Raw genomic sequence first — 14,797 nt, forward strand, 5'->3', positions numbered from 1 at the left:
CATTCTACTCCTCAAAATTACTTAGCAATTTGGAGCTTATACTTCCAGATTTTTCCATAAGTTTAAACAAATATGTATATACACATTTGTGTGTACATTTTTTATACAAATGAAATCTAACACTTGTTTTTGTCACACAGCTAATATCAAAGATATTTTTCTAGATTTGTACACATACTTAGTTGTACCTCCTTTTTAATGATGATATGGCATTCTATATTAAGGAAGTATTATAATTTATTAAATTATTCTATTACAGATTCTCTGTCTTTTTTTGTTTATTATGAATATTGTTACTATGTATATATATACATATGTACATGCTTTTAATTTCAATATTTCATCAATGTTGCCAAATTACTCAATTTATTCTATTAGAGCAATTTATTCTATTAATGGTTATAAAAATGTCATTTATCTATATTATCAATAGTACTGAATGTAATGAATCTTTTAATATTTTGCCAATGTGATGGCTAAAATTTGTCACATTTTAAAGTTATTTTCCCTTGCTACCAGTAAATGTTAGCACGGTTTGTTATTTTTATTAGTCTTTTTTTCCCTCTGAAATTTCTGTATACCAGTTACATTGTAAATATCTTTGTCTCAATCTATCCTTTGTCTCCAGTCTTTGTCTAAACTGTCTTATGTCCTCCATGAGTTATTTTTCCTTTTTTTTGTCATTTTTTTTTTTTTCCTTTCCTGGTTTGGTTACGTGTTGCATAGAAAGACCTCCTCATCTCAAAAGTTAAAAAACGTTTTCAATATTTTCTTTAATAGTTTTATACTTTATTATATTTTGAACTTTAATATATCTGCAATTTATTGTCTAAGTAGTAATCTAATTTATTTTTTCTAAATGGCTTGATAAACCTTTCAATCTAATTTACTGAATAATTCATCCTTTCATTTCTAAACTGACTAGTCACGTTTGTTGTATACTGAATTTCTAGACACTTGGGATCTGAATTTGAAGGTTTGATTTTGTTTTCACTGATTTCTTTATGTGTTATCACAATATGGTTTTGATTACAGTGACTTTATTTTGTTTTCTTTTTATTCTGGCAGGGCAAATTTCATCTAACAATCTATTTTTCAATAATTTCTTGTAATTATTATATTGATTCTTCTACTTAATTACAGTATAATGATTTTAATCTGTTACATAGGAACTGTGGATTTTAATTAAAACTTTATTAAATTTAGAAACTAATTTGAGAATTATGTATTAATAATATTGTTTTATAGCCAAAATATTTATTTGCCTTTATTTTGTTCTATTCTTATATTCTTTAATTGGTGTTTTAGTTTCTTCACATAAGACAGATCTTCCCTGCTATATTTTTTGTAATTGTTTTATAGATTGTATTGTCATTGTGAAAGAAATCAGTTTTTTTTTTTAAGTTTATGATGGATGAGTACTAGAATCAGAAAGCTACTGCTACTATGTTTTAAAATTTATATTAGGTTAACTACAATCAATTCTCTGATTAAGACCAATAATTACAGTTTTTAGTTGTTTATTTTCTTTATTCACTGTAATTTTACCTGTAAACAGCAAGATGATTTCTAATATTCGGTCCATTTATTCATTTACTTAGTGAATTTTTTTTTTATTTTATACCTACTATATGTCAGGCTAAGTGCCAATGGTATCACATTGAAAACCTTAACCCTGGCTTTCAAGGAGCTTACAGAGGGTCATAAATAAATAAAGTAAATAGCTAATTAAGATGCAGTGTGATCAATTTTATGGTAAAGTTAAGCACTGGACAGACTGGAACACACTTATTTAATATTCTAGGCATGCTTCCCTTCCCCCTCCTCAAATTTTCAAAGCATTCCTCTCTGTGCCTCACGTGATGGGTCCCAAATTCTTTTGTGTTAAGAGGATAATCACAGAATTGAGTGGACTATCACTTCACCTCTCTAAAACTCTGGAAGTTCAAATCTGTAACTCTATTATCTATCATCTTTTACTTGTTTCGCTTCCCTACCAACTTTTATGAGCAATAAAAATGATTCAGCATTACTACCCTAAAAAGAGCTTTGTACAAAAGAATTAAGCAAGTAGAATATAAAGGCAAAAAGAAAATAAGAAAGTTTTTTAATTTTAATTTTATTTTCTTTGACTTTCAGATCTAAATTCAGTGCCTATACATACTCTTTAAAAGTTAGCTCCTGTAGGCTTTGACATTAAAATATAGTCTACTCAGAAACATTAGAACAGGTATGTTTCTTCCCTGGAACTTGTCATTTGACTTATAGAAATGTATCTGATGTTCATAAACAAACACTAATTTGTCATGAGCAACAGATCACAGATGAGGCCTTGTTTGGAGCTTCAGCTGCACTTTTTTTTTTAAATAACCCATTTTATTTATCCATTCCACTACTGATGCATATTTGGATTTTTTTTCTGAATTGATGGTACATCCACTAATGCTTCTCTGAACATTGTGGAACAAGCGTTTTGGTGAACATACTATGCAACTGTGTTGAGTATGCACCTGGGGGTGCAATTACTGGGTCATAGAGTGTGTGCACGTCCATCTTTAGGAGATAACACCAAGGAGTTTTCTAAGTGGTTTTAACAGTTTGCCCTCACAGTCCTGTACAAGAGTTCCAGTTGCTCCACAACCTCATCAACACTTGGTGTTGTCAAGGTTTTTTATTTTAACCATTGTGGTTTATGTATAGTGGTATCTCATGTTTTTAATTTATGTTTTCCTCATGAGTAATGATGTGGAGTGTCTGTTCATGTACTCATTCTCATTTGGTTATCTTTGTGAAATGCCTAATCAAATCTCTGCCCATTTTTTTTTTTCTGATGGATCATCCATCTTTTTCTAAATAATTTATGGGAGTTTGTTACAATCTTAGAGATGAGTCTTTTTTTTTTAAGTTTTGCTATATGATTTAATATTAGTTATTGCCTTGTCCTAAACAGCTTGAAATTCAATTTTGTAATCATAGCATCAGCAATATGTATTGTATTTTTTTTTACATCTTTATTGGAGTATAATTGGTTTACAATGTTGTGTTAGTTTCTGCTGTATAACAAAGTGAATCAGCTATACATATATCCCCATATCCCCTCCCTTTTGCTTCTCCCTCCCATGCTCCCTATCCCACCCCTCTATGTGGTCACAAAGCACCGAGCTGATCTCCCTGTGCTATGTAGCTGCTTCCCACTAGCTATCGGTTTTACATTTGGTAGTGTATATATGTCCATGCCACTCTCTCACGTTGTCCCAGCTTACCCTTCCCCTTCCTGGTGTCCTCAAGTCCATTTTCTACGTCTGCATCTTTATTCCTGCCCTGCCCCTAGGTTCTTCAGAACCTTTTTTTTTTTTTTTAGATTCCATATACATGTGTTAGGATACGGTATTTGTTTTTCTTTTTTTTTTTTTAACATCTTTATTGGAGTATAATTGCTTTACAATGGTGTGTTAGTTTCTGCTTTGTAACAAAGTGAATCAGTTATACATATACATATGTTCCCATATCTCTTCCCTCTTGCATCTCCCTCCCTCCCACCCTCCCCATCCCACCCCTCCAGGTGGTCGCAAAGCACCGAGCTGATCTCCCTGTGCTATGCGGTTGCTTCCCACTAGCTATCTATTTTACGTTTGGTAGTGTATATATGTCCATGCCACTCTCTGACTTTGTCCCAGCTTACCCCTCCCCCTCCCCATATCCTCAAGTCCATTCTCTAGTAGGTCTGAGTCTTTATTCCCGTCTTGCCACTAGGTTCTTCATGACCTTTTTTTTTTTCCCCTTAGATTCCATATATATGTGTTAGCATACTGTATTGGTTTTTCTCTTTCTGACTTACTTCACTCAGTATGACAGACTCTAGGTCTATCCACCTCACTACAAATAACTCAATTTCGTTTCTTTTTATGGCTGAGTAATATTCCATTTTATATATGTGTATATATATATATATATATACACCACATCTTCTTTATCCATTTATCTGTCGATGGACACCTAGGTTGCTTCCATGTCCTGGCTATTGTAAATAGTGCTGTAATGAACATTGTGGTACATGACTCTTTGAATTATGGTTTTCTCAGTGTATATGCCCAGTAGTGGGATTGCTGGGTCATATGGTAGTTCTATTTTTAGTTTTTTAAGGAATCTCCATACTTTTTTCCATAGTAGCTGTATCAATTTACATTCCCACCAACAGTGCAAGAGGGTTCCCTTTTCTCCACACCCTCTCCAGCATTTATTGTTTATAGACTTTTTGATGATGGCCATTCTTATTGACCAGTGTGAGGTGATACCTCATTGTAGTTTTGATTTGCATTTCTCTAATGATTAGTGATGTTGAGCATCCTTTCATGTGTTTGCTGGCAATCTGGATATCTTCTTTGGAGAAATGTCTATTTAGGTCTTCTGCCCATTTTTGGATTGGGTTATTTGTTTTTTTGATATTGAGCTGCATGAGCTGCTTGTATATTTTGGAGATTAATCCTTTGTCAGTTGCTTCATTTGCAAATATTTTCTCCCATTCTGAGGGTTGTCTTTTCGTCTTGTTTATGGTTTCCTTTGCTGTCATCTGCACTGCCTTAATAGATTGATGGAAGAGTCTTCCCTAGGTGTCAGAACAAGGGCATTTTCATTGCAGTAAACTTTATATGAACTATATCCAGTGACTTTACAATTTATCATCCAAATTAGGCCATTTTGTGAGTGAAAGAGGTTACTATTAATATTGTAATTATTCTAGGACAACAGGTGTAAATCAAGATTGTCCTGGGAAAATCTTGATGAATATTTACCCTATGTATGAAAAATAGTTTATATTGATTGATTGACTTGCTATAGACATATATATATATTTTCTAGCTGTAAAGATGAATTCTCATGATTATATGGCTTAGCATGCCTTGTCTTCACTTAACCTATCTCTTAGTTACCATTAGTTTAAAACTTTTGCTTGTTATATTCAGAAGAGTAATACAATCTTTAAAGTACTCTTTTACATACAATAATTTACTATGTAATCAGATGGATTTGTCAAGGTATTAAAATAAGTTAGTAAGACAAAAAAAAAAAAAAAAAAACCAACACTGATACAGGTGACTCAGAAATTTTCTTTAGTAACAAGTTACAAGTGTCAATTAAAGAATATGAGAAGCAAAAGCCTCAGAGAAACAGATGCCAAGTTGGGATTGGACATGTAAGAGATTTTCGAGAGAAATGCCTGTGCAGGGTAAACGAGAGGAAGTGGAAGTAAGCAGAGAGAGCCTTCAGATAATAATGGAGGTCTGATCCCTGTGCAAGTATAAGCAAAGAGGACGTTTGGGTTAAAAGAGTCTCAGACTAGAGAGCCCTACTAAACAGGCTTTGGCTAGGCCAGCAGGATTCATCCAACACAAGTTGCCCTTTAGAGGAGGCCCTAGTCTTGCAGGAATGGGTCTGTACTACCATTGCCACAATGTTCATTTATTGCCTGAAAGCAGCCTGGGGAAGCTTGGATCTGGTACAGATGCAGTGCTGGTCCAGAGGGCTGGCGCCTGGGCTGTCAGTCAACCATGTTCCTACCCAAGGAGAATCGAGTGCCAACTTTTTAAGACTGCCAATTTCATTTTCTTGGCAGAGTGTAAAGCTCTACTTGTCTCTATAAAAACCTCTACTTAATTACTTATTTTTTATGATTAGAAATTTATTTCAGGGCACTATCTGGTGTATAGGAAGAGGCAGTTCATTTTTAGGTAGGCATTAATGTCAAATTAACTCCTTTTCATGTAGTTATGTTACAAAATTATGCAGAAAAATTGTAGTATACTATTAATATACAGAAAAAAATTAAATTTTCTGTAGCTCCACTAGCATAGAATACTTAGTGTATTCATTATACTGCTTTCCGGTTAAATCTTTAGCCATTTATACCTAGGTTTTGATCAAGGCAAATTATTATATGTTACTTTGCATACAACATTAAATTATGAAAATAATTTAATATTTTTACAGACTTTTCATAATCACCAATTGAATGGATGCATCAATCACACCATATGGACATATAATACTTTACTTAAACGTGCTCTTTTGTTTAAAATTTGTGCTACTATAGAAAACGCTGTGATAAGCATCTTTGTACATGATGGTTTTTTGTATCATTTGAATAGTTTTCTCCTTCATTAGAAAATAAGATCAAATAGATCAGGCATACAATTTTACTTAGCTTTTTGTTTTCAGCAATTAGCATATTTGTAATACATGGTATTTCCTCTATAAATGAATTAAAGCATTGGACTGAAGATTGAGCACACACTTTAGAAAGTCTTTTTTATCAGAGAGAGTGTGTGTGTGATTCCTTGAAATTATTATTCTAACTTCTCAGAACTCAAAGGCAGAGACTAAGCATTCTACCCATGCACAACCCAAATGCACTTGCTAACTACTTACCAAAATGTTGTTATGTTCTTATAAATTAGAAAACTCAAAATCTAACTACCCCGGATTGTTTAACAAAGATAAAGTAAGATACCATGGAAACTTCAAAGAGAAAAGGAGTCTTCAAGCTAAATCAATCTTGTTTCAAATCCTGGCTCTATTATTTAATAGTGTGGGTCCTGCAAATTCTATAAATCTATTTTTCTCTAATTTGTAAAACAGGAATAGTAATGTTTATTTCATGGGATTACTCTGGATTAAATGACATACCTTAATATGGAAGAAACCTAGCACTCAGTTCATGAAACATGGTAGGAAATTACTCAACAGCTGATAAGAACAATAAAAACATCAATCATCAAAATAAACATTTAGTAAAATTATATACTAAGGAGTATATTTATTTCCAATAATGATAAAATTATACTCATTCAAATTATTTAAGAGAAGCGCTTGCAAATGTCTACAAATTCCCAGAATATTGCCTAAGAAAATAATACTTGTTTCCTCCAAATGAATGTTCACTCAACATAGGTAAATGTTACAAAACTTCCAGTCTATGAATGATAGTGAAACATCAGATATGCTATATGAACTATCTTTAAGATTATAAGTGTTTTTTAATCACCAAAATAATACCAATATGAAATTAAGGTAGTTAATGAATATTCTGAAGGTAATTCAGAAAGTGTGGAGGAAAATGAAGAAATTAACTATAATGAAATTTCCTTTCTGTTATTGCCAAAAATGAGGAAAGTTAGTTTGTGATGTCATTGAGGTCAATTTTTATATTACGTCTGAGATAGCTGGGAAAAGGGGGATATAAGTCAATATAAGCATGTGCTTCCTATTTTTTCTGGGAACTTCCATTTGACTACAGTTGTATTTCAAAGCTAGACGGATGCCCTAAATTTTGGTTGTTGACAATATCTCAGCAGTTCTAATTAGATAAAATTTTCCTGGAAGACACATGAGCAGGATTCTTAATATTTCAGTACTTTTAATGCTTTAGTTTATAAACGAATGTATGTATGTACATATGTATATATATTACTGAGAGAAAATAAGAAATTATTTAAAGGAAATCATACAACTGTATTTCAGTAGTATATATTTTTGAAGTTAAATACAGCAAAACAGTTAATATAAATGAGCACTTCATTAAAAATCTGTTAAATAAATGTACTCCAGGAGTTCACATATGGATAAAATTTGTATACTGTGGTAATAAACTACCCACAAATCTCAGTGGCTTACAATACTAAATGTTTATTTCTCTCTCAGGCTACATGTCCATTGTAGGTCAACTGTGGCTATGTTCATGTTGCCTTCACCCTGAAAGTGAAGTCATGGAGTAGTAGCCTCTGTCTGAGTATGGCTGGTCTTCTGGCAGAAGGACAGAGAGATATGGTGAACCATGCACTGACAATAAATCTTCTGCTTGGTAGTGATCTATGTTACATGTATTCCATTAACCAAAGTAAATTGCAGGGCCAAACCTGAGTTTAATGGGACAGGGATGCATTGCAGAAAGGAGTATTTCAGGTCACATGACCAAGTTAGAAGTCAGTGGAGTGAAAAGAATAGTTCTCTGACAGGAAGAAGAGGAAAAATATTGAGAAGAATAATGTACTCCATTATCCGTGAACTCTCCGTTAATAACTATCAATACAATTATTGTAAAGATAAAATGAGGTACAAATACTTAAAGGTTAAGTTTTAATTTACAATGTTAATTTATACTCTTTAAAAGGATAAAGAGAGTGGATGTTAACTAAACTTATTGTGGCAATCATTTCACTATATATACATAGACCAAATCATTACGTTGTACACCTTAAACATGTACAATGTTATATGTCAATTATATCTCAATAAAACTGAAAAATAATTTGAAAGGATAAAGTGGGTAAAGGCTGCATTAGCTAAGATGTTTAGGTTCACAGCAAAAGAGATTTGAATGAATAGTGTAGAAATATCAACTAAGGCTGTTAAGATAAACTTGAATATCTACTGTGGGAGGGAAGCTCATCTCTCAAATAAATATATGTAAATAAATAATATATTATAGATTTACCTGATTTTACCAGTATAAAAGTTTATATATACTTTTTCAGTGGAGGACTAATATTTACTAAAGTTGGGTGTAAGTCTAGGTTGATCTCACTCAAATGAAGGGGGGTTACTTACGGGTAATAAAGTAGTTTGTTACTTTTGGTGAATTATAGATGAATATCTATATATGTTTCTACCACAATTCATAAGTAAGCTGAAACTTTATGCTTGTTAAACACACAGGCGTAGCAGGAAGCATTAGCTATAGGACCAGGGTTTGAGTCTCAGTTTTGAAAATAAATGAGTTTGTGCTTTGGTTGATTCCCTACTGACTTGTTTCCTCATTTACAAAATAAAGGCAGTGGGTTATTTGATCCCTAAAGTCTAACTTCTAGTCCTAAAATGTGATAATCATGCTTTCCATATATATATACACACATATATATATGGAAAGCATGATTTTATATATATATATGTATATATATAGACATGTATATATATATACATACATATGTGTATGTATATATAATATGTATATATATGTATACATGATTATATATATATGTATATATATGAAGAGTGAGTCATCCACTCATGATTTGGTAAGACAATCTTTGACAGACTTCTTGGAACAGATGTCTGGGGTCTCGGTTCTTCTGACTTAAAAGGAAGAAGCATAGGTGTGTTCAATACCTTTTCCTTTTTTCTTTGAACACTTCCTCACTCATCTTTCATTAAGTCTTCTTTTCTACACATGCATTTTAAAATACATTTTACCAGACTAATGATTACAACTTTTCCTGCACTTATTTACTTCTTAATTTTTAGTTTAGGGTGTGGTGGTATAGAGTCACTTACGTATGGTTGTGCAGATTGTGTACCGCACAAATCTAGGGCCACTCCTCACATTATCAGTGCATAATCTCTATGGCCTTAAATGACAGTTGTGGGAGTGGCAAAACTTTATTACATTAGTATTATACGATATTTCCTTGCACTGGATTCTTCATTTTTGAGTATTATTAAAACAGGACAGTTCATATGATGTAGGCGTTAGTCTAACCGAATGTAAAATATTTCTAATGCTTTTTTCCCCCATTATTATTCTCTTACACAATTAGAATAATCTTAAACTATTTTTAAAAATACACTACTTGGTTGAACTTTCTATCATACAATTTTCGTTTTTGAATTCTTTAGTGTTGATAAAGCAGATGATGAAGATGATGAGGATTTAACAGTGAACAAAACTTGGGTCTTGGCACCAAAGATTCATGAAGGAGATATAACACAAATTCTCAACTCCTTGCTTCAAGGCTATGACAATAAACTTCGCCCAGACATAGGAGGTAAGTTCGAGTAATCATTCTGGGATTTTGGTGACTGTGAAAGCCACATTTGCTGATGTTATTTTATCATATTTCATATTCCTTGAGTGTCCGATGCGTGTTAGAGACTGCGGGTTTGGCAATTATTATTTGGAATGGTACTGTTTTGAAAGCTTCACAGTTTGACTTGGGAAGAAAGACATCTAAACATTTTCGATGTAATTATTTTACAATTGCTACAACAGAGCAATTTTTGATAAAACTGCCTGAAAAACTAAGAGATATTTCATAAAAGGGAATATTTGAAAGGTATGTAGGCGTTCCAATTTTGTGCAGTGCTGCACTGTTTTAGTTAATGTAGAATTATAAGCCTTGAGAGTATATTTAGTGTAGACAATCCAACATTGTTCTTCTTTGTCAAAATTGTTATTCTCAGTTCTGAGCATTTATGTATACATTTTATAACATAAATAACCTCAAAGTTTCCCACTGCAACACTTTAAAACAAACAAAATATGTCAGCCAGATTTTTATTGGGATTGCATTAAATCTATAATCAATATAGGGAAATTGAAATGTTTACCATAGTGAATTTTTACTGTACCAAATTCATGATCATCATATATTCTTCCACATATGTTCAATTTTTTATTAATGTCTTCTGTAAAGAAGTGCTGAATATATTTTACTAGATTTAATTTTCTATATTTGAAGTTTTAATGTAAGTATAAATAGATTTTTTAGTTTTACTTTCTAAGTTTTTATTAGCAGTGTATAGAAATACAATAGATATTTTGTTAATTTACTCTGTCCTCAGCAGCCTTGCTAAATTTATCAACTTTATTTATTGTTACATTAATGTAGATTTTCTATAAACACAGAGAGTAATGACTATTACCCATAATGACTACTTTGCCAATAGAGTTTATTTTGCAAATAATGAACATTCTAATTAATTTTCAAAATTATACTTTTTTCATGACATATTGCACTAAGACTAGAGATCAGTGTTGAATAGTCCTGGTTTGTTCCTGATATCAGGGAAAACAGTCTATATTTCACTATTAATTATGATGTTTGATGTAAGCTTCTTTTTTTTTAAGATGCTCTTTGTAGTTCCTTTACCTTCTTATTTTGCTAGGGTTCTTTTTACCTCCCTACTGGTTCAAATGACTTCTGTGCACCTATTGAAACAATCATATTGATCATATTTTGCCCTTTATTCTACTAACATTTTTTCTGTAACTAACTTTGGCTGATTTTTAAAACTTAAACAAAATTTGCGTGTCTGTAATAAATGTTACTTAGTTGTGACATGGTAATATTTTTAAAATATCACTAGATTCAGTTTGATAATATTTAGTTTTGGAATTTTATATCTATGTTTGTTCATAAAGGGCATTAGCCTGTTATTTTACTTTCTGTAATGTCTTTTTCAGTTTTGGCGTCAATATTATGCTAGCATCTACAAATGAGCTATATTTCCCTCTCTTTTCATCTCTGAAAGAGTTATCTAAAGTGGATACTATTTTTCCCTTAAATATTTGGAAGAATTACTTGGTGAAGTCATGTTGGCCTAGAGTTTGTATTTTGGGAAAAAATTTTAGCAGTTCAATTACTTTATTAGTTTTGGTTAGTTTTCAAGGAATTTAAATTTTAAAATTTACTTGAGTTAGATTGTTTCATAACATCTTTTATGATATTTTTAATTTTTTTTCAGATCTGAGGGCTTTTCTCCTCCGCCATTCCTGATATTAGTAATCTATTCTTTCATTTATGAATAAATCTTGAAGGGCTTTAAAATTTTTATTAGTTTGTCATAAAATCAAATTTTAGCTTTGTCAAATTTCTTTGTTGAAAATTTTCTTAAATTTTATTATTTTACACTATTTTGTTTATTGTTAATCTATTTTCCATGATTTAGTTTTCTGTTTTCCTAGATTATTTTAATTATTTTTTCAAAATAAAATTTAGACTTAATAAAATATTATCTATCCATGAAATTCCCAGAAATCTTTCAGCCATAATGTTAATATTTACATAATCACAGAATCATTACCTAAATCAATAAATTAATATTGATACACTACTATTAACTAATCTACAGACCTTATTCAAATTATGGCAGATACCTCACTGATGTCCTTTTCTTCTGTTCAGAATCCCAACCAAGATCACACATTGCATTTTGTTCTCATGCCTCCATACTCTCCTCCAACCTCGTATAGTTTCTCAGTTTTTCTGTTTGTTTCATGAACATGATAATTTTAAAGTATACTGGTCAGTGGAACGCCCCTCAATTTGTCTGATATTTTCATTATTGGGCTGTGTTTATGCATTTTTGCCAAGAACACCGCAAAAGTGATATTTTGTGCTTTCAGTGTATTGTTAGGAGGTATGTGATGTTTATATATCTTATTACTGGTGATGTAAACCACACTTTCGTTAAGTGTGGTTTCTTCTACGTTTCTTCACTGTGAAGTTATTATCTTTTTTTTTTTTTTTTTTTTAACTTCTAGCCCCAAACTGTGAAAAGTCTGATTTAGCAACTCAGTTTTCCTTCTCTTCTTTTTACCTCAAACAGAATTATTTCACACTACCGGGCAGTTTTTTGTTTTTTGTTTTTTTTTGTTTTTTGTTTTTTGGCTGTGTTGGGTCTTCGCCTCCGTGCGAGGGCCCTCTCCAGTTGCGGCAAGCGGGGGCCACTCTTCATCGCTGTGCGCAGGCCTCTCACCGTCGCGGCCTCTCCCGTTGCAGAGCACAGGCTCCAGGCGCGCAGGCTCAGTAGTTGTGGCTCACGGGCCCAGCCGCTGCGCGGCATGTGGGATCTTCCCGGACCAGGGCGTGAACCCGTGTCCCCTTCATTGGCAGGCGGACTCCCAACCACTGCGCCACCAGGGAAGCCCCTTATCTTTCTTTTTGATGAATAAATATGTTGTGAGGAGATACTGCACTGGGGAGAAATATGCAGATATTTCTCAGCACACTTTTGTCCATTCCTCTGGTCTCTATCAATGATTCTTACCTGCAAGAGTATTACTGTGATGTTTGTCAAGTGGTAAGTCAATATTATCATCATTCCTTCTACACAAATTAATTGTAATTCTGCAGTAAGGAGGATCTATTACTTGTCCAATTGTTTATCTATTCACTTATTTATTTACTCAGTGTAGACCTCTAGATATATGTCTTATCTTATAGTTTATTATCCTTTACCATCATTATTTATTTTATTGCTCAAAATGAAAATTTGACAACTGGTACGTCCTATAATTTTATTTCTCTGTTCTTTTATGTTTCTATCATTTTCTGAGCATATCCTTACTTTCTAGCACATAAAATTTTCCAGAGTCCTCTTGATCCAGCAATGGAATTCATCATTTCTCCAAGAACCCTGGTTCCTCTTTTTGTAGAATGGTATTTAGAAACCAAGATGTGAGCACCAGGTGTATTTCTTAATATTGGGTGTCATTGCTTCTTGACCTTCTCATTGCGCAGAAGGAGAAAATATATGTTCTACACATACATTCACAGGCATCTATATTTCTATGTCTATCCCTGTGTATACGTATTATAAACCAGAAGTCGATACTGACAACCCTGATTCCAGTCCAAAGACCATAGGGTTCATTCTAACCTTTCCCTTTTCCTTATCTGTAATTTATTTTTCCATCAGGGAGACACCCGGCTCTCATTTACCCATAGTATATGTTATTATTTGTTCAATTCCAGTAAATACATAAAGTAATTCTATAACTTTAACACATCTATAAAAATTAACTAGAATAAAATATTCATATACAATTTTTTTTGCCTTTATCTTTGCAGTATGTAATCAAAATACTGTTCCTCAAAGTAACTTAGGTTAGTTTTTTCTTCCCTATCCCCATTCAATGTGGTTATGTTAACCATTTTTTGACAGTTTCATTTCCATGTTACTGGTTATATTCCACTTTGAATGGAATTCATCTATGTTTACTTTTAGCATTTGTATGATTTTATTTCTTTTATTTAATTCCCTGATGCATTTGAATTTTATTCCTGTGTATGGTGTAAAGTATGAATCTAATTTTTATCTTTTTCAAATGGCTTTTCTGTTGACTCAGCATGAGTTTTTAAAAAGTCAATCTTTGCTTTCATTATTTGAGATGTCAACTTCATCATATATTACATTTTCTTATCTACTTTTGTGATTTCTGTCCTTTCTATCCCATTCTTTTATTTGTTTTTCTATTTATTTGCCACCACACTATATTAACAGTAGAGATTCAACAGTATTTTGAGACTAAAACATTTAGTATTAATATCTTATAGAGCTGGCCCCACCTTATATTTTCATTTTCTTTTGGTTTTCCTTTTCAGTTTTCCTGGCTATTGCGTGTCATTTAAAAAAAAAAAAGGAGCTTTATTATCAACAAGTTTAGTTACATTTAAAAAAGAACTATTGGTATTTTTATTGGGATTGCATTAAATTTGTAAATTAACTTTGGGAAAACTAACATCTTTATAACATTGTATCATCTAATATGGGAACATGGGCTGCCTTTCTAAATCTTCATGTTAATTTTGTATCTCTCTGGAATGTTTTAAGATTTACTCATAGATTTTTCACATTTCTTAAATTGAATCCTAAGTATTTAATTTTTTCTCCTGTAAATATTTCCTCAACTGTAATGTCAAAACCTGATTTCTGGTTTTGTATATCAATGTCATTGATTTATGAATGTTCATTTTATATCTTACTACCTTCCTGCTGCCTTCTGATTTTTTGGTTAGTTTAAGCATCATTTGTTTTCAAAATATGCTATCATACCATATACAAAAAGTTATTTATTTTATTTACCAACTCATATGCAACTAATCGAATTTTCTTGTCTAAAAGCGTTATGATGTTTCATTGTCTAATATGTCTAACATAATAATGAATAGTAGTGGAGATAATGGGTAATTTTGCCTCATTTTAGTTCTCATGGAAATGACTCTAGTGTTTCTTCATATGA

The 14,797-nt window shown here is 32.1% G+C and overlaps 1 protein-coding gene across 1 annotated transcript in view; it reads left to right on the forward strand.

Moving 5' to 3' along the window:
• GABRG1 (gamma-aminobutyric acid type A receptor subunit gamma1) overlaps positions 1–14,797 on the forward strand; it is a 66,900-nt gene that overhangs the window by 7,536 nt on the left and 44,567 nt on the right. Inside the window, exon 2 of the mRNA XM_036854048.1 lies at positions 9,670–9,818. Coding sequence (XP_036709943.1) covers positions 9,670–9,818 — 149 coding nt within the window. The remainder of the gene's footprint in view (positions 1–9,669; positions 9,819–14,797) is intronic.

Source organism: Balaenoptera musculus, chromosome 5 (assembly GCF_009873245.2).
Source record: "Balaenoptera musculus isolate JJ_BM4_2016_0621 chromosome 5, mBalMus1.pri.v3, whole genome shotgun sequence".
Lineage (NCBI taxonomy): Eukaryota > Metazoa > Chordata > Mammalia > Artiodactyla > Balaenopteridae > Balaenoptera > Balaenoptera musculus.